General features: G+C 38.5%; 1 protein-coding gene across 3 annotated transcripts in view; it reads right to left on the bottom strand.

Moving 5' to 3' along the window:
* Positions 1-7: 7 nt before the first annotated feature.
* The window catches only part of LOC111871525 (guanine nucleotide exchange C9orf72 homolog), a 26,561-nt gene continuing 4,427 nt past the window's right edge, over positions 8-22,141 (bottom strand). For 2 of the 3 annotated variants that reach the window (XM_023864724.2, XM_033753679.1), the window contains exons 3-7: positions 20,922-21,149; positions 17,270-17,374; positions 13,343-13,560; positions 4,533-4,694; positions 8-1,954 (exon numbers count right to left, since the gene is read on the bottom strand). In XM_023864724.2, coding sequence (XP_023720492.1) covers positions 1,804-1,954; positions 4,533-4,694; positions 13,343-13,560; positions 17,270-17,374; positions 20,922-21,149 — 864 coding nt within the window. In that variant the 3' untranslated portion in view covers positions 8-1,803. The remainder of the gene's footprint in view (positions 1,955-4,532; positions 4,695-13,342; positions 13,561-17,269; positions 17,375-20,921; positions 21,150-22,141) is intronic. The other variant, XM_033753687.1, reaches the window with a different exon arrangement.

Below are 22,141 nucleotides of genomic sequence, written 5' to 3'. Positions count from 1 at the left end.
TCCAGTTTCCGAAACGTCGTGTTTTTATTTGTTATCTTAAAAACCAGGACGATGGATAAAGTCCAAAATCCCAACATATCACACTTAACTTTCATTGTCTTAATCTTCAGCATCTGGTTTTTAATTTCTCATATTTTTAACTTTAACCTTTTAGGTTGTAATTTTAATTGTATCACTTAAGTACATTCAGTTAAATTTTGACAAAGACTTATTTTATATTTATATATGTATCTGTGTAGATGGTGTATTCTTGTATGCTTTATATCTTATTTGAGACACACAACAGGATGCAAACTATTACGATCCTTATTATATATCCACAAATACAGCACTATATAGTCAACCCTTTCCCATCATACATTGATATATATCAACACTGATTATGTTCTCCCACAGACAAATGTCGATATGTGTGCGCAAAGTTTTTTTTTTCGCATTTCTCTAATGATAAGTTGGTCATATGTCGCTACTTGCCCCTGTATACTATACCACTGCAATCATGAATGTTTAGTCTGCATTCTCCTTCCATCTGGAAGTCATAATCTGAACTATTTGAGGAACGAATGCCATTCATATATTACTGCATATCAGTATTAGGAACATGGCTTTGTGTTCTCGTATGTGTGTGCCTTCTGGCATGAAAGAACTGAAATAAAATACTGTGTGTGTTGAGAACGAAGAGTCAGTTATTGTTCTGTTAAATGAAGAACTCAATATAGACTCTGATGATCAGATGGATTTGGAAAATGTAGAAGAAACTGCGAATGAAGAATCCAGCAATGGAATGTCAAAGTGAGAGCGAGAGTGAAACAAGTGTTATGTGTGTTGATGGGTGGGACAAGAAACCCAAGGCATACACATTTACTAAAAATGCAGGGCCACAACTTAACCTTCTACCAAATTCAGAGCTCATGGATTATTTTGGTTCATTTTTCAATGACGAGCTTTTGAATAACATTGTTATAGAGACAAACTGGTATGCAAGATACAAAATTTCAGAACTTCTATTGTTAAGACCTGCACAAATCGAACATCCATGTGTCCTGGGGAATGTTTCAAAATATATCACACTCTCAAAAACTTCTAAAAGTTTTAGTGTGGGGCCTATAGTTTATCAGGTTTTTGTTGTTTGTGTTCAAAATAAATCACACTCTCAAAAACTTCAAAAAGTTTTAGTGTGGGGCCTATAGTTTATCAGGTTTTTGTTGTTTGTGTTCAAAATAAATCACACTCTCAAAAACTTCAAAAAGTTTTAGTGTGGGGCCTATAGTTTATCAGGTTTTTGTTGTTTGTGTTCAAAATAAATCACACTCTCAAAAACTTCAAAAAGTTTTAGTGTGGGGCCTATAGTTTATCGGGTTTTTGTTGTTTGTGTACATAGAAGTGTGATAGTTATAAGAAGAAAGGAATATGCATATATTTTATTCTAGAGAAAAGCAATTTTAGCCAGTAAAACACTAAAACCTCTCTCCACACTTGATTGTCATACACCACTATAAGGCAGGGAATTTGTCTTCTTGCATTGTGCTGGTAAGTTCACATTTTGCTTTTCACTTTATGCCCTTGTTGTACCAACTTCTTGAGCAAAACAGCTCGCTTAGTGACTCTGTGGGCATTTAAAAATCCCTTGACAATCTGGCTGCAGAAATTTTTTCAAAGCGATGACCAGAAAGGGTTAACTATCGATTCATTATAACAAGTTTAATGTAACAATGCTTCTACTTTTATAGTACAGAATATTGTGTAAATTAATATAAAATTGGCAAATTGACTATACTTTCTAATTACCAATACCTCAAGCAGTCACCTAGGAACTGAATTATCATCCATGACGAAGGCATATACACCAGGCTGCAGCTTCTCTGCGACAGCCAGAACAATAAGCAGGTCTCCTTCCTCCAGGCCCAGTGCCTGAGCTAAGTATCTGCAGTGTCCAGGTTTGTCAGAGCCATTTCTGCATGCAGAATCAATGCAGTCACTTTTCATATTACTTCTGTATTTTCCAAAATTTTCTTTTGCAGCTTAGAGTAAAGAAAACTGAATCAATAAATATGAAAAAAGATCAAAGAGGTGCAAGTTTAATCCTAGGAATGGCAAGAAGGTGCAATATTATTTCTTTGGAAAATAAAACCTATAAATTCTCAACTGAAAATATATAAAGAGTTGCATATTAGAAACACTCTTCAATATAAGAAAATTATCAGCTGGTACTCCAAAGGTTCAACAACCAACTCCACGCAGTGCAGTTCTTCACACCAAAAAAAAAAAAAATCCATGGTTTTAGTCCACAAGTGAACTATACCAACTGAGCAACCACTGCCTGTCAGCGAAACTAGTGCCAACTTTAGCAAATAGAGGGCGTCGTGTCAACAGCGCAACAAATCCCCACAGCCGTTAATTTTGGTTTTCTAGACTGGAGCTGCTATTTCCTTGAAACAGCTCCTCAATTATTCTCACGAGGTTGAGTGGACCCCATTTCAGACTCTCTACTTCTCAGAAAATCTGGTAACGCTGGGAATCAAACCCGGACCTCTGGATCTGTAGCCAGGAACTGTGACCACCAGACCACAGAGGCGGTCACAGTTCTTCATAAGGAGCTAATATCTGCTCAGATAATTAAGATTTACTCACCTTTTACAGAACCCTACAATTCATTACCATGTTCAGAAGAGCCCATCACTGGACTCTTCTGAGTTACATGAACCCAGTCCACATCCTCACAACCTATTTTGTGCTTTAATATTATACTCATGTATAAGCCTATTTATCCCAAGTGTCTCTCTTACCTTCAGATTTTTGGATTACAATTTTGTGTGCATTTCTCATCTTCCTATGCATTCTACATGGCATGCAATGAGTATTAATATTGTTTCAAATAAGATCTCTGAATGTCCTGAAGATATGATGACCCACTCACACACTCAAAAAGATACTGTAATACATGAGTGTATTAAACTCAATGCTTTCGCTCTAATATGTTTGTTTTAATGTCAGAATTCCATTACTATTGCAATGAAGTACACAATTCATTCATACAGAAGAAAGTTTACAGACAACAAATTTGGAGGTTCTCAGAGTCATGTGTACTGAAGCTTGTCAGTATGTCATGGTTGTGACAAAATGGAAAAATCCAAACAAAATGTCCTAACTGAAGATATTCAGACAGAGCTAAGAATCATTCCTTGCGAACACAGTGAAACAATAACACAGTAATTACAGCTTATAATGAGGGCTTCACAGAAAAAAACCCCTGGAACCTTCAACTTCTTAATGTCACATATATAAAAAACCATTGCACAGAACATTTTTCCCCAACACCCTCATAATGACCGAACTGTAACTAGCTGCCACGGCAACATTTTTCTTCAACTACGCTTGCAGTTCTACTTCTGAAGTTATTTATGGTTAACAGTCTGTAGAGGTCCCATTAACACTCGTGTCCTACTGGCTTGGAGAAAGTCTGCATTCCAGAATATGAGATCCGCTTACCCCTTCCAAGTTTTAATCACTGAGAGATGTACATCATATGACATCCTCTGAATTACCTCTTCAGTAAAACAGCTTGTTTTACTTGACTAGTTAAATTCTACTGCAGTTTACCGAGGCACTGACTGTGCAGTATTTTCTTTTCCTTGTGCCACAGCTTTCCCCTTCCTCTGCCCTAAGTTAGATGAAGATGTCACAGAACACAACAATGTGTGCTATGTTCATTGTTCTGTCCCCATCAAAACATCTACTGTACTTTGGTTGACACCATATACAAACATTTTAAAAACCCCATTTATGGCAACAAAATGGAAGAGCTTAGACCTAATATGAAGTTTGAAATAATATATGTGTGAAACTGGCAGTTCATCAAAAAATGAAAAAGGAAAACAGTATGGACTAACTTGTCCAACACTCTTTACGATAATGAAGAGAAAATATTGGATACATTAAACCCAAGCAAACAAACATTGTTCCTCTTTTATTTTTTTGATGAAATCATTTTTTAGTTTCAGTTTGTAATTGTGTGACAGAAATAATGAGATGAGACCTGTGCTTTTTATTTCTTGGTAACCTGAAGATAAAAAGAGTATAATGATCCTTTAAACACATATGCTCTTCAGAATGAAATAACACATTTAACTGTTTCATTTCCTGAATAACCTTTGGACTGCATCTCAGAAATGTTCATATGATGTGAGGCATGCCTGAAAGAAAAAGTGGGCCACTTCCAGCAGTTCTTATGAACTATGTCAAGTCTGCGTCTCCTTTTTACAGTATTCAGTTCTGAAATTAATATGTAAGCAGAAGCTGATAAGACATCCAGCAGTACTGACACCTGTACAATCACATAGTAAACTACCACCATTTTCTGGCAAATAGCAAGTTTCTGACTCAACTAAACATCCTGTATTTACAATTTAAAAGCTATGACAACTTGAGCTACTGGAAATCTTCACGCTACCAACAAAATCTGATGAATAAAAAATATGGAATGCACTTCAGATTAAATACTTAATTTTAAGGACAATAAATTAGAATCATACCTAATCCAGCAAACAAGACTGAGGAGGTTAAAGGCCAAGGAATGTAGTTTCTGCTTAAACAGCTGTATATATGTCAACCAGAGACCTGGTGGTAGATGTCTCAGGTCCTTCAGAAGACTACATACAAGGCTTGCACCTTCTTTCACTGGATGCAACATACTCCTGAAAGAATAAAGGGCATGAACATATGGTGGAAGAAATCGATTAAATAGAAGACTAAATTTAACACCACTAATAGAAAGATGGAGGAGTGTATCCATCAACCCTTGTAGGACATGTCTTTATGGAAATACCAAAATCTCTACCACCTCTCCTTCATCCATTATTCCATGGTCTTGTTCTTCCTGTTCATTTATGTCAGGGATGGATTATAATGAAATTGTGAATGTACCTGTATTTGGCATCTGTTCCAGGAATGGGACCAACACACGTTACTTGTGAAACACACTGTAATACAAATGCCACTAATTGAAACATACGCATGACATTTCCACACTAATGAGCCCATGTGAATGGTACTAAGAAAGTTAAGTGTTACATATACAAATAATACATAGAAATTCATTATAAACAATGTTATAAAAAAAAAGTAAAGCTATCCCTGTAGCAGGCCATGAAGGCCCATAGGGTTGTGAGATGTTGAGGGTCCCACATTATCTAGACAATCAGTTCAAAGAGGGCAGTAAGGTTGTCAGACTTAAACGCCGGCCGCTCTTTACTCCTCAGGAAAATTAGTTAATTAATTTCTTGTACTTATTTCTGTTAGAGGCTGAGTCGACCCCAGGGCCATAGTGCGGCCGGAAGGATTAGGTCAATTGAAAAAATCCAATGATCTCATTGGGAGCTGAACCCGCGACCTTCCGACTTGCAGCATAGTGCCTCAACCAATTATGCTACCGTGTGCCGCCATAAACAATGTTATATGATGAGAAATTCACTTAACCATGTTAAACCATTTCCATCCATGTCCAACTACAGCAGTTGTTGGGGTATTATTTGGAGTCCTCAGAGGTTGCTGTGGCTCAGTCTGGTTAAATGGAAAAGAAAGAAAAGAGAAAGCGCACGTTTCTAATATGTTTAATTTCACAATGCTTGTGGGTATACAATATTTTTTGTTGTTCCACTGTCTGTGCAGATATAGAGATTGTCTGGTTTGCTGACTCTAGAACACGCAACATATAATTGTCCATGTGAGAAGCAACCCATGTCTAGATCTAAACCGCACAATTCTAAAGATTGGCCCTGAGCTTTGTTGATGGTGTTTGCAAACGCCAATCGAATTGGGAATTGCAATCTCTTAAATTGAAATGGCACATCCGTTGGAATCATAGGAATGCGAGGAATGAGGACATCTTCACCTTTGAAAGGTCCTGTCTAGATTGTTGCTTCTACAACGTTGCTCAATAATTTTTTACTGCGAGCCGCGTGCCGTTGCAAAGCTTTGGCTGGTTGATATTTCGCAACATGATAATTGGCACGCCTATTTTCAATTGTAGTACGTGCGGTAGCATCCCTGGCAGATCGAGTGAATTCAAATATTCTGTTGGATAATTAACCGCTTCATCTGCTTCCTAAACAGTGTCGATGGACTTGTATGTGACTACCTCGCATTGAATGTTAGACTGAATGATATTGTTAAGTTCGTAGACGTCTTTGTTCTTGGCCACAAGAATAGCTCGTTCACTCAGCCAATCATGATTCTTATAATTGGTTTGAATATTGGGAAATACTTTTTCAACCAATTCTTCTTTTGACGTCACTAAATTGCAGAAGTTATGAGGCAACGAAATTCGTCCTGAGGTCAGATCAACCGGCACCTTTCCGTTCCCAATTTCCAGCAATTGATGTGAGAATATCTCAGCTGATCGATCGTTTTGCAGCTGGACACGCATATTTGTAGTTAATTTTAACGTCTTTACGTGTCGCCACAAAGTAGAGTATTTCAGGCAAGCATTTATTTCGTCCGCAGGTGTCGATCGAGGAATTACAGGTAATGTTTGCCTGAAATCTCCTGCAAGCAATAATAATGCGTTCCCAAATGGTCTGATGTTTCCACGCAAATCTTGCAGTGATCGATGAAGAGCCTCGATCGTTTTTTTGTGTGCCATTGTGCATTCATCCCAAACAATAAGTTTGCGTTATTGACAGTTTGCATTATTTGATCGTAAATGCCTTTTTGCTCAAGCGTTATCTTAGGAATATTTGATTGCACATATGACAAAAGATCACCCGGGTTGTAATTTTGTTCACGACGCAATTATACATTGAACGAAGCAGCAGCAGATCGATTTGGTGATGGCATTCCCAATTGATTGAGAACTTCGTTCGCGATTTCTAAGCACAAATCTTCAATCATTATCAACGCTTCATTGTAGATTTCTGCTGTGACATCCATGTTCATATTGGAATTTTCCTTGCGTATTCAACAGAAAATATCTTCAGCCATCTTCCCATAACTCTGTTGGAGATGAAGGAGAGCAGGCAGTCAATATGATTGCAAACAATGCACGAATTTGATGTGGATGTGACGTGTTGCATGCGTCAGTAATGCATACATCCCAGTGTCAATTCTCAATTGCTGGAAAGACATTGGACGGGCACATTTACCAAGAGCATGCGAAGAAAGAAGTATTCATATTGATTGGGATGCACGGTGTACAGTCTGCCTATTGTAGTTTCTTTGAATATGCCAGTTTGTCCGTCGACTCATTCTCCTCGTTTGCGTCGTTCAAATGATTTTCTACTCGCATTCCATGTGTAATACGTAGGCACTTCCGAATACAGCAGTGTTTTCACAAATGCGTCATTTCGACATAATGCGAAGAAAGCAGTTAACGTTGTAGCCGGTGGATTCAGGGCTATTTGTTGCACATTTGCAGTTGTGAAATAAACGCGTTGTCCATTTTCTAGATGTACTGCTAAGTGAACAACTGCTGGACTTCATTCATGTATGGGAAATGAAAGAATTCGCCATACAACTTCATTGCTGCTTATGTATCTTCCAGCCTGATACTGTGCGATTTCATCGATATGACCACATTCCTATCACTTCTTTCTGGTTGCACGCCAAAAACTGCCATGTCGCTGCCTTTATTCACATACTTACAAATTTATTTGATCAATTTAACGGAGTTACAGTATTCCATGTTTATGTGCGCTTTGTATGTTTTTGATAGCAAAGGCGAATATGGAACAACCCACCGGTTATCCACTTCGATGTCACCGTTTCGCATTTGTATGGTTGCTAATTTACAGCCATCTTCTGCTCATCTTCTTCTGTATGAAGGATATCCATCGTTTCCTGTAACTGTGTTGGATAGTAATGCTGGCTCAAACTATAATCTTCAGCTGGGCTGTACCGGAATGCAAGGCGATTGTAATCGCGTGATTGCTGAGCATGGAGTCGTGTTTGACGCTGATCTGCTGTTTCTCATTGACGTTTTTCAGCCACTCTCAGCCTGTCGCATTCATTTTGTTGAGAACGAAGCAGATCTGAAGCTGCAGAACGCGATTGCCATGCTCGCAAACGTGCATCCTCAAGTCTGGCTGCATGTCGCTCTGCTGCTTCCTCAGCACGTATTTGAGCCATTCTTTGCCTGTTTCACTCGTTCGCTGATGCCCATTCCTCCCCAGTTTGATTTGCAATTACTCGTCGCACTGCTTCCACTCCGCGAGTACGACGACCTAAGTTGGATCTTCTGCGAGGCATTATTTGGATGAACTAAAGCAGATCGATTGCACTCAAGAAGAAGAAAGAAAGTTATAACAAAAACATAGAAAACTGCAAAACATTAAAAAAGGAAAGAACACGAACTGGAAAACAAAGAACAAAAAAATAAAAAATACTAACGAAATATTTCAATTCAAACGCAGATCAACCGACACAGCTCAATTCCACCGCCAATTGCACTGAAAAATAAGGAAAACAGTTAAGAAAACGAAATGAAAAACAATGAAAGAAGAAAAAAATAAACTATACTCATGAACTGAACGCTATGGTAAACGACACAGCTCAATTCCAACGCAATGTCACGCGAAATAATTAAATCAAAATGAAAATAAATCGAAATCTATGAAAATCGAATTTAACAATGCAATCGGAAACAGTGAAATTGAATCGTAAAATATTTAGTATAGCGTGTGTTGCTTTTAAGTCCAACAGATGGCGCTGTTTTTCAAAAGAAGCATGTTTTACCTTGTCACACGTGTGACAGCTATATAATAGATATATAAAAACACATGCGTATACGAATGCAACTTTGTGTCAAAATTTCAAAGCAATCAGTGAAGAACTTTCGGGGATTTAAGATTTTGAACAAACGAACATTTACATTTTTACTTATATACTAGCTGTGCCCGGCCACGCCTTGCTGTGGCTCAGTCTGCCCGTTCTTCCCCAATTAGATTTGAAATTACTCGACGCATTGCTTCCGCTCCATGAGTACGACGACTTAAGCTTTTTCTTCTGCAAGCAGAACGATTGCACCGAAGAAGAAAGAAAGTTATAACTAAAACGTATGAAATTGCAAAACATTAAAAAATCTATATAATCTATAAAAATCCAATTTATATTTATATAGATGTAACGTATTTGGGCATGTCACGCGAGTATTTATTTTTCTTCACTTTTACACTTATATACTTTGCAAGAACTGCCACTTGCAGTAACAAAACTAATTCTATTTCGCTTAGCTCCTGGCCCAGTGCTTTGCTGCCTATGTTGTCGTGGCTGGATCTCGACTGCCTCTGGCGGCGGCTTCCTGTAGACTGTTTATATTCGGCACTTCCATGGAAGTATACTTTCTGGTTTCATCCGTTGTTACGCAATGGAACTTCTTATCCTATGCAACTGTTAAAATTGCAGAACATTAAAAAAGGAAAGAATACGAACTGGAAAACAAAGAAACAAAAAAAAATAAAAAATACTAACAAAATATTTCAATTCAAACGCAGATCAATCGACACAGCTCAATCCCACCGCCAATTGCACTGAAAAATAAGAACAGTTAAGAAAACGAAATGAAAACAATGAAAAATATACTATACTCCAGACTCACTTCCTCGGCGGTTATTCCAGACTCGTGATACTCGAGTTACTCGTGATACTGAACAGTCGCCGGAGCTACACTCTCTTATACAAATAGCCAGTGGTCGGACGGGATAGGGAATACCTAATCAAAGAGTTAGTTTCATCTGTTGCTTAGGAAATGCTAGCACAGAACACCTTGTAGAAGTGTTTGGTTTCATCCGTCGTTATGCAATGGAACCTCAATTTCTATGCAATGGCCCACTGTTATTGCGTTTCCATGGAAGTATACTTTCTGGTTTCATCCGTTGTTACGCAACAGAACTTATGCAACAGTCTGTTCTAGCGTTATTATGGAAACGACTCCTGGATTCCGAACACGTGACATGTTTTTTACCTGTTTTTACCTGTCACAGGCGTGACATATACATAATAGGTATATAAAAACACGCGCGTATTCGAATGCAACCTTCTGTCAAAATTTCGAAGCAATTGGTGAAGAACTTTCAGAGATCTTCGACCAGAGACAAACCAACAGTTACGTTTTTATTTATTTATATATATATATATATATATATTATAACNCTACAGGTAGAGGCCTTGCGACGAGCTGATCACTCGCCCAAGGAGTCCTACCGTATGTGTAAGATCTAGAAAAACCGAAGTGAATGGAGTTCATGGAGGTAGGCCTAGGCCCAATGGGGCTGTAGTCCCAACGAAAAAAAAATTACATCTTACCTAGATCTTATTCTGCACCATCACCTTCAAAGTAGTCCCCTTGGGAGTGCATACACCAATCCCAGCGTTTCTGCCACTTCTCAAATGCATCCTGGAAGTCTTTCTTTGTTAGGGTGTTTAGTACAGTCTGCGTTTCCGCTTGAATTTCCTCACCTGTATCAAATCTTCGCCCCTTCAACTTGATTTTCATCTTGGGAAAGAGAAAGAAGTCACATGGAGCTAAGTCTGGCGAGTATGGTGGGTGGGGAACAACTGCCATCTTGTTTTTAGCCAAAAATTCCTTCACAATGTAAGCCGTATGCGGTCGTGCGTTGTAATGGTGGAGTACCCAGTTGTTCGTGCGCCACTTCTCTGGACGTTTTCTCCTCATATCCTCCCTCAAACACCTTAGAACATCGCGATAGAACTCTTTATTGACTGTCTGACCAGGAGGGACGAACTCCTTATGAACAATCCCATCAATATCAAAAAACAGATCAACATGGACTTAATGTTGCTCTTGGCTTGTCGAGCTTTTATTGGCCAAGGTGAAGAAGGGCTCTTCCATTGCAATGATTGCTGCTTGCTTTCAGGGTCATAGCCATAAACCCAACTTTCATCACCAGTGACAACCTTCGAAAGAAAGTTTGGATCCTCTTGAAGCTGTTGCTGAAGTTCCCTGCAGACTTCCAAGTGATGCTGCTTCTGTTCATTTTGCAGCAGTCATGGCACAAACTTCGCTGCAATCCTCCTCATGTTCAGCTCCTCTGACAAAATTCGTTGATATGTACCATAACTTAGTCCCAAGGTGTTACAGATGTCTTGGATGGTCAGTCTACGATCTTGCAGAATCAGATCCCTAACTTTCGCGACATTTTCTGCTGTTTTGCCAGTTGACAGCCATCCCGAACGATCGTCATCATCAGTCAATGTTCGGCCATTTTTAAAACGCTTATACCAGCTGTAAGTTTGTGTCTGGCCTAAACTGTTTTCATAAAAAGCTTGCTTCAACATTTGGTGCGTTTCTGCAGCGTTTTTCCCAAATTTGAAACAAAACTTTATACAGACACGCTGCTCTCTCAGGTCAGCCATTGCAAAACTGCAAACTCACAGAAACACAACAATGGAAATACGTTCACCAATAATAAATCCAACCACTCAACTCGATGCCCGTTGCCACATTGATTCAAGAAGGATGTGTGAGGAGACACCTAGCGGTATTTCGATGTACTCATAACCATTCGCGCGCAAAACTCAAATTTCGGTAACTTTTGGATTGCCCCACGTATATACAGGGTGTCCCAGGAGGAATGGACCAAACTTCGGGAGGGTGTTCCTTATGTTAAAGTATGCCGATATAACCCAAAACACCTATGTCCAAAGTTGAACGGTTACGGAGATAATGGCCCGAGAAAAGTGTGGTCTTCTAGCGGGTCTACGGACTATACCTATCAGCTGAGAGGCCTTATCTATGTTTGTCCTTGAGTGCCGTGATTCACCCTAGCCGTACTTATGTAGTTGGCTTTATCAGAACGCGCAGTCAGCCAAGTTACGTCAGCGCTTGCCATTCATGTGTCATGTATAGTGCTTGGAAACCCTAAGGACAATTATGACATGGCGAGCGAGTATTTTGTACTTCAATTTTATGGCTTCATGTCACTCACAAGTTAGTTTTATGTTACGTACATTATTAACATTACAGAATCCACATATTCCTGCCAGTTTTAATATGTATTTTGTAATCAACAAGTGTGCAACACCGGTCAAAGTTTCACACTTCTCTGGCCATTATCTCCATAACCGTTCAACTTTGGACATAGGTGTTTTGGGTTATATCGGCATACTTTAACATAAGGAACACCCTCCCGAAGTTTGGTCCATTCCTCCTGGGACACCCTGTATAGACAGACACACACCATAACAAGGGTATAAATATGCTACACAGCACACAACAAAACAGTGCCTCAAAAGCAGAAAGGAAACAACTAGACATCACAACAATAGTGTGTGTATGTGTATATAAATTGCAAAACCATAAAAAGGTAAAAAAATGGGACATCACTGTGGGTACCTCTCAGGACTCCAAATAATAACCCAACTTTCTGTTTTAACAGAAGAGGCACAAGGATAAAAACCATATGAGTTCAAGATCTTATATATCAGACATTAATAAGATTTGAATCCAAATAATTGTAAATATAAAAACTTCTAAGTATATATTATAAACTTTGTAATAGCAGTTCCTGAACCTGTTGATCTTATGCCTTCTGCAGTTGATCATGTAAAGGCAATAAATATCTACAAACTGAATCTCGCTGGATGGTGTTAATTACTCTATAATTTAGTAATAACTGACTTTCAGGGTTGAATGCAGCATGGATAGTGAATATTTCCAGATTTTTTAAAATTATCTGTTGCTTTTTAGTTATCTGAACTACAAGAGCTGATCAAGAGTTCACCGTAGAAAATCCCCTTAAGAACTTCATATACACGGAAAAAAAATTCCATCCAAATGCTTGAACATGCAATTCAGATAAAATGTCAAAAATCGTCATATACTGTAAACATGGCAAGTTTTGCAGGGACAAAAATTTTGACCTGGGCACCATACACACCTGCATAAAGACAACATTATGAACTAGTTACTATAGGATTCTGACGATGGTGTATAACACACTGATATGTTGGGTTTTTGGACTTTATCCAACTTTAAGATAACAAATAAAAACACGACGTTTCGGAAACTGGTCTCAGGTGTTTATAATCTTCATGTTTTGTGACATCGGTTTGTCCAGTGATTGAGGCTAGCTCTTTCTAACGGACCCAACTGGTTAGGTGTTTTCCTTCACCTGAGGACGGAAACAGATCCAGTTTCCGAAACATTGTTTTTATTTGTTATCTTAAAAACCAAGACGATGGATAAAGTCCAAAAACCCAACATATCAGAACATTATCAACATTTGACACTTGTAGGGTCAAAACCAGATTCTGTGATACTCACACAAATGAATGGATAAAACTTGCTAGGGGAATAGCAATCCTTTAAACAAAACAGTAAGTCACTTACTCATGCACCGGATGTCTTGGTCCTTCAGCCTTCCCTTCTTCTGAAAGCAGATGGTATTCCCACCAAGTCACCTGCCACCTGTGGTGGCGAAGTGGAGTTTGTTTTACTGCTGCTGCCTGAGCTCCTCGGGTCAGATCCACTGCAGTTACAGGATATGGGTTTGAAGCCAATTCTATGGAGCACAATTCTCGACAACCGAACTCATTCAGAAGCAGTCCCTAAACACATGTAACAGGCACTCACTAACTCTGAAACTCAGTATATAAATGTGATGCTTATCACTTCGTCTCTCAATATTCTTTTGGCCCTACTTTAACTGATATTCGTAGCATTTATGAAGTTGAAGATGTTAAGTGCAATAACAGAATACTCATTCCAGAAGTATTTTAAATACCGTAGCTGCCAATGTTTAGTTTGAAACCACTACCTCCTTTGTACATCATTTACAGGGTGCAGTGTTTTGAAGATTTCTGATGTTCACTATTTGAAACCTTACACAGTTAGCAAAATAAAGTCAGTCAGCTGTAGTGGTCAATATTCTCATAATTTTCTGAATGTGATCAGAGCTGCACAATTTATATGTGCATCCCTGTATGCTTATATACAATACCACTACTTTCAAAACTGAATGTGTATGCATGACATTAATGTCTTTCTTTAATATAGAATTTCTTGACATAACCAACAGGTAAGTAAGTAAAGCTATCCCCGTAACAGGCCGTTAAGGCCCATATGGACATGAGACATTGAGGGTCCCACATTATCTAGACAATCGGCTCAGAGATGGCGGTAAGGTTGTCAGCCTTACACACTGGCCACACTTTGTTATAATATTCACTATACGTAGTGGAAACATGTTCTGTCCATAATGTGCAATGGACTTTGTGGTATGGTAGAACAAGTCTAGCCATAACAGTGAAATGATTAATACAGGCACCACAGAAAGAAAAGAAATAAAAAGGAAAAGACCTCAGCTTCCACTGATCAGTAATATACTGATTTAAATCACAAGACTTAAAATCAACAGCTGTAAATTCTGAATATATATTAATCTGTCAATGATTCTTCTTACACTGGCTTTCCTTTCTAGTGCATATAGGTGAGAGAGAGCAGTGAAGAGAATGTATCATGGCAAAAATTAATATTAAATAACCAGTAGATCCAAGGGTAATTTACTAAGTTTAATACAATTATGTTTTTCAATACAATATCATTTAAGGTAATGACATAGTTTGGTAAAAATAGTAATACATCAAGCATAAAACTGAAAAGAAGATTAAATTTGGTTTCCAAATTATTTTAATTTAAATTAAAATATCATGGCATGTAAATCCATTACTGAAACATATAAGTCCAAATTTAAATATAAGCTGTAATATTTGAAGTTTCTTTTAACTGTGATGATTATTTATTACAATGGTAGATGACAGCACCATCACAATGAGTACCACTTCCCCATTTAGTAATATCTACTTCCTAGCACAGTATTCCATTTTATTCTCCATTACTTAAAGAACAGAAAAAGTGAAATAGCTGGAATAAAGTTTATTCTGTTTCTCAATAAGTGCCCTGCCCATGTAAATGTTTTATTCTTTCCGTCTGTCTGAAAATGTTTCAGATGCTTAATGTGGGACTTACGCAGCATACAGAACCAAAGTACAGAAACCTGTTTATTTTGAAAATTAAGGAAGATTAAAACTAAATACATCCCAAAGAAGCTCACATGCTAACAGCCACATGGAACAGGAGAAAAGTGTTTAAACTTGCATTAATGAACTGCCTGTGCAGTGCAACAAATAATTTCACGTGGGTTTCAGATTTGGTGAACAAGTTTATGAGCCACAATCACTCACTCACAGTTACGAGTACAATTATTATTATCCAATTATTATCTTCCAACTCTGGCCCCCAACCTTGACTTCTGTGGCGGCTATATTTCAACTGTACTCAATGATGGCTATCCTCCAGCTCTCTCTCGGGGTATCTCAAAGTCAAAGTCACATTGCCCCCTTATATAGGCATTGTCCGGACTGCTTAGTGAACACCGTCTTCAACAGTTTGTCTCACATGTCCTATACCAGTTACCAAGGAAGTGGTTTGTTTCTACGGTTTCAATAATCCGCTGTTTTCGCAACAAACTCTCTGTTGTCCTTTCATCTGGGGAAACGCGTCTGTTGCTCAGGGCATTCCCATGCAACAGCCCACTGTTATTGTATTTCCATGGAAGTAACTCTTCCAGATTCCAAACATGTGACATTATATTGTTAACAGCCGGATAATAGTCACTGCGAGGAGTAGCCCAAACAACAGGACACTCACCAAGCACATCCTTGGAAGAAAAGGAAGGGGGGTGCACTGTTAGGCTATTCGGGATGAACAGCCTTAAGGAGGGAGCAGTGTGACGTGTTGCACTATGCAGGACACTCCTCCCCCCGCCAGCAGTGACGTAACACCATCGGAGCGCTGTCGTTACTAGGGTAATAGGCAAGTCAATGCCCCTTCCCCTACCCCGCCAGCAGTGATGTGGCCAAGGGATGCTGCAGTTGCTATGCAGCCATAAACAACTCCTGACAGCATTGCCAGTAACACCTGTAAACACGGCACCAGACAACAGTGGTGCCTATTACGTAACTGTTTTCCCATTGTCTGGCTGAGGGTTTATAAGGGAATTACACAGCCGCCGAAGACAGTTCTCAAGGCAGCAGTTACGAGTTATGAGTTAGCCAGCAGTGAGTCAGTTAACCAGTCAACAGCTGTCTATCTTTGTAAGAGTATTTGTGATACTGCAAATGGCAGTAATTGTCAGATTGTAAATTGTGTGATTGTAAAAGCGAGTGGAATAAATTCGCTATATCAAATAAGGCATGAAATTATTTGTCACGTGACAATATTATACATTACAGAGTGTGGATGCCGCAATATGAAGGTAGCATGGCTAAGCGTGAGCAGGCATTCTCAAATGACATGCAATGGCAGCATGTAATATATTGACATACAAGCTAATACAGTTTGGTGGTTTCAGTTGATCAACAGTTGAATGTGGTTGGCCTTATAGGGCCAAAACATGTCACAACAGAAAAACAAAATGTGATTTTAATGACATTGTAAAATAAAAGTTCACGTTTCATCAGAGATGGAAAAAAGTGGTTAAGTGGTGTGGAGAAAAGCTGTCCTCATAACACATCTTGATGAACTGGAAAAGAAATGTTACTCCCTACTTCTGGGAAGACCATTGAGAGGTCTGAGCTGGCACAGCCCACTGCTGTAGTAGTTATTGAACTACCGATATGGATCCAGACCAGTGCAACGTGTCATATTATATACTGGTATGGATCCATATCGGTAGTGCAATAACTATATGTATTCCTACATATAACTGCCTGATGATGGTCTTATATGACTGAAACATGTAGCATGAACAAAGATCGAATTGTAAAACTTTAAAACTGAGTATATTTGTTGCATTGGCGGTTAACATTATTCCTACATATATCTGGAACACACAACAGGATGCAACCAATGAAAATAGTTCTACTGTTGTGTGTAATCATTGCTGTGGTAACATTTTTACTGGGCAATGATAGGAGGATACATATACAACACACAGACTGATGGGATGGGCTCAGGTGCCATGATACACAGACTTGGTTTTATAAAGATTGGTTCAGGCATTCAAAACTTGATGGGGATACACATACACCACAATGATATCATAAGCTTATTTTTATTTCTTCAAAATAAGTAAAGTAGGCTAAAAACAATGAGTTGTTCAATATATGATTTATAAGGCCTTCACGACCTGGTACAGGGACAGCTTTACTTTTTATGTAATATAAAAGATCTTGAAAGTGCATAACAAACCACAAAGTCCATGAAGCCATAGTTCTACATCAAAACAATCAGTAGTATTTGTTTACAGAAGTTTACCTGCAAGAAGAGAGCAGCATGGAAAGAACATTTCTCAGGAGGAAGCACAAACCGTGAACAATGTAGTTCATCTGTATCCAAGAACAGAGCCAAGAACAGAATTAACTGCAACAGAATAAAATATTCTCAGTGTTTCCCATGACTTTTCTTTACATGCAAAGTATGCAAGAATGAACATTAGTCACTGGGGCCACCAAAAACAGTACCATTAATTTGTTTTCTCAACATCTAACCTACTGAGGTAGATAAGATCTAGAAGTCTGTGATGAAAGTATATTAATACAATTACTGTGTTTCTGGACATTAGCCATTGTCCAGTTTTTATTTAAACACATGTTTCGGAGAGTGGATTTTGTCTCAGTCTTCAGGTGGAACCTATTCAGTTGGACCTAATCAACAGAGCTAGTCCATATCTCTCTCCACCAACACACAATTGGGCATATAAACCACACACAGAATAAACTATCTGTGAAAGTTCATACATACTTAAAAACATTGAAGACATTGCTAAAAGGCTGCCGTTTTGACAGCTGCGAGAACATCATACAGAACACGACGGCGCAGCTGCATACCATTCCAAAAGAAGCCTTCCAGAATTGCTTCCAGTGATGGAAGGACCGCTGAGCTAAGTGTGTGGAGTCACAAGGGGCCTACTTTGAAGGTGTTTAGGTATTGTAACCACCCAGATACAGAACTTTTTTTTTGCGGCCCAAGGTAGGATACTTTTTGGACAGAGTAGTACATTTACAAGCACTATTTTAGAACCATAAAATTAAGAGCTGTCAACACAACTCTGTCTGAAAGGTTCCGATGTGTGCCACATTATTAGTGACTATATTTGTATTAGAAGATACATCACTGAAGAATTTTAACAAGTCTACTGCCTTCCCCTCACATATGATGGTCACAGTGCAAGGGCCAGTCAAGGCCTATCCCTTATCTATTCATTACCCTCACTCATAATACTGTAATAACTTAAACTGTATAATACTGACTAACTTAAATTGTTAGGTCCATGCCATACCTCAGGTGGGTAGTTGCCAACTTCCCACCACAGTGGCCACTGTTCGAGCACGGGTCAGGTCGTGTGGGATTTCTGGTGGAAAAAGTGGCACTGGGGCAGGTTTTCTCCGAATACTTCAGTCTCCCCTGCCAATTCACATTCAACCGCCTGCTCCACAATCATCATCTATCATACGGGGCTGGTACAATAGGCCAAACAGTGGCTGCTGTACCAAGTGGACTAAGTCTCACCCCAAGAAAAAAAGAACTTAAACTTTAATATTATACAATTACAGCATGACACATTGTTACATACTAGACACAGTATTTCAGTAGTTTTAATATACAGTAGAACTTGGTTATAACGTCATCAAAGGGACCTAAAAATAGTGTCGTTATAAACGAATGTCGTCGTAACCGAAATGGGCACTTCCACAGTAGCCTTACGTTAGTCGTAAAAATCTACCAAAAATCGAGTTAAAATGTTGCATTTTTTTTAGTGAAATACGTAGTTAAGTAGAGACTAATGTAACATTAACGTGGAATTGCCCAAATGTGTAATATCAAAGACATATTACAGCGCTTTTCACTGATAATACACACCGCACTAATACTGTATATTAAAGGTAGGCCTACTCACCAGATTACAGTAGATTACATCAATTGTTGTGCCTTACTGTACCTAGATACGAGTACAGTAATCAGTTATCTTCATCTGTTTCCTGTTACTTGCCCAATACACACTTTCTAAATTACGTTCAATGTCCATATCAGAGAAATTCAGGAATGAAAATGACGTTACATACGAGGTTGATGCATTTGTGCATGTCGTACTAAGCAAGGTATAAAAACAGTTGCTTTATGAGGAATTAGTTCGTACCATTGAATATTTGACGCAATAGACAAGGTGTCGCAGAAACCGATGTTGCTATAACCAAGTTTTACTGTATATTGTAATGGATTTGATCAATACACTGTCAGGAAAAGGCTCTGTAAAGACATCTCAACAGGCAACGATGGAAGCTGTGTCTCAGTGAATGAATGGTATAGCTCATTACTAGGCAGCAGTCAGTGCACCAATGAACTAGCTGTATAGCTATCATGTGACTACACCACACAATAGAACTGTGGTCTGCACTGTTCATGCTGCAGCTATATAACGCGAGTCCACATGTGGATAAGATGAATTTTAGTTGAGTTCTGAGGTTCCTGGGTGACTGAACAAGAAATGGCAAGAAGACTTCAGAGTGATTCGAGTGTTAGTGAGAATCCTCATGTGTGTGCGTGTAACGGTGAACTGAAAGTGTGTAGAATAGTGATAGCATTATAATTGAGTGTGATTAAGAGAACTTGTAACCAAAGTGCCGATAAATCCAATTACCCGATTTAGAACCCGTTATTTTCATCACACATATACCCCCTACATGTGACAATACTGTCACGTGTCACAGTGACTGAAGATGGGTTTCAGATTGGTAACTGGATTTATTAACCACCTACAGGCCATTACTACAAATAATTTTAACACTGTTACTGATTTTCACGTTACAAAGCACTCCACATTGGGCTGTGCCATAACTCAAGCTGTTAGTCACTGGCTTCCCACCGTGGAAGCCCAGGTTCGATCCCAGGTCTGGTCAAGTGGGATCTGTGGTGGACAAAGTGGCACTGGGGCGGGTTTTCTCCAAGTACTTCGGTTTCCCCTGCCAATCTTCATTCCACCAAATTCTTCATCATAATAATCACCCAGGGCAGGTACAATAGGCCAATCAGTGGCCGCCATGCCGAGTGGACCCAGCTAGACTTCACACCCCATTAGCGAATTAAAAAAAAAGTACTCCACGCTACTCTCTCCAGTCTATCTCCATTAGTCTTCACAAATTTAAACACAGGAACTACAAGAGTTTCAATAAATCACACATTCCCAATTTTACAGTGCTACACCACACATAAAGTCTTCAAATCATACATTAAATGTTCAAAGGCTGACTTCTTGTACTGTTCTGCACTCCTCAAGCTTACCACTTGCGTACACAAGAATGCTGTCAGCACAGCGAATTATCTGCTGCCACAACTTCTCTCAAGTATGAAAATCTGGTTCTATAAATGTTGAATTTCAGGTGAACCCACAAATAATTTTGTATAATACATTCATAAAGTTACCCTCAATTCAAAAGAAAAATTCTTTATAAAAAATAATTATTTTTTTATGGTTTACACTTCCAAGACGTTATCCTGCTTCAATAAGGTCAATTTGTTTAGTTTTTAAAAATGTCTTAAGAGGGTTTTACTCTGTGGTTACATGCACAAGTGCGAGCACCCCCCACCCCACCCCCTGCTATGATGCATGCACATAATTTATGTTTTAAAAATGTTCTGGGCCTGATAATGATGAGAGAAACTAAATATGTAGTAAAAATATGACTGCAATCAGTTAATAATATTGTATTTTGATAGCTGATGGTAATATTAATGTTCTTCGTGGGACACTACTGATTTATACTGTAATTAAAAATACTGCAACAAGATGCATTGATTCAGAAATGAATAGTCAAACTTTATTACAAATAATGGGCAGATGAATATAACTTTTGATGGTCTATCTCAAATAGGATTAAACATGGGTAATGTGCACCTGTGTATAACTCACTGAATTAATGTCTTCAGAAGATGTTCCCATAACAACAGTACAACCAAATGTCTGCAGATGGGAGGTGATGACTCTCTCCAACACTGGATTACTTAACACATGATATGATTGAATATGAGTTGCTGTAGCAAGGCCATGTGATTTCAGTGACTGCATCATAGAGCAGACATCCATCATCCACCCATTTATTTGATCACTGACTTCAAATTTTGAATTGGAAGATAAACACTGAAACAAGCAAACATATAATTGCAGACTCTCCTCCAAAAGGGTGAACACTGCATGCTCATATAAAGAGTGTCCAAATGAAAGGTATCGAAAATAAAATAATTATATCTCAGAAAGCATTTATTATACAAATTTATGGGGTACACCATTGCAAAGTGAAACTATTAAAGGTTTTTTTTTAAGTATATAACTTTCTCAATAAATATCCCTTGATGGCATGACAGAATGTTTGATGTTACTGTAGCCACAGCGTCCCTTATGCGGACTTTCAGGTGTTGAAGGTCTTTGATCTTAACCTGGTAGACAGTGTTCTTCATATAACCCCACAAGAAAAAATCCACTGGTGTTAAATATGGTGACCTAGGGGGCCAAGCAATTGGTTCACCTCTGCCGATCCATCTCCTAGCCATCTCTCTGTCCGGGTGATTCCTAACATGGTGGCAGAAATGTGGCAGCATGAAAAAAAAACTTCCAGAGTTTTCCTTTCCGATGACAAAAACTGGACAACTGGCAATTTTCCACTAAGATTAAAGTTCTCTGAAATAAAGCCCATATATAAAAAAGGTGATAAAAATGACACATCGAACTACAGACCTATTTCACTGCTCACATCAATTTCTAAGATCTTTGAAAAGGTAATCTATAATAGAATGCAACAACATATCAAGAAAAATAATATTCTTGCTAATGAACAGTTTGGATTTAGACATGCACGATCAACAGATGATGCAGCTTACTATCTTATTAATAATATCCTAACTGATTTAAATAAAAAAGAAACTGTGGGCGGTGCTTTTTGTGATCTTCACAAGGCCTTTGATAGTGTCAACTATGATATTCTGCTTTCAAAGTTGAATCATTACGGGATTAAGGGAAGGGCTAATGATGTAATTAGATCCTATTTATCAGATAGATACCAGAGAGTAATAGTTGTTTCTGACTCAATTAAATTCTACTCTAAATGGGAGCCTGTTACTGTTGGAGTCCCTCAA

This window comes from Cryptotermes secundus, unplaced genomic scaffold (assembly GCF_002891405.2).
Source record: "Cryptotermes secundus unplaced genomic scaffold, Csec_1.0 scaffold112, whole genome shotgun sequence".
Taxonomy (NCBI): domain Eukaryota; kingdom Metazoa; phylum Arthropoda; class Insecta; order Blattodea; family Kalotermitidae; genus Cryptotermes; species Cryptotermes secundus.
Note: the sequence above shows the minus strand (reverse complement) of the source record. Positions and strands in the feature narration are given on the sequence as shown.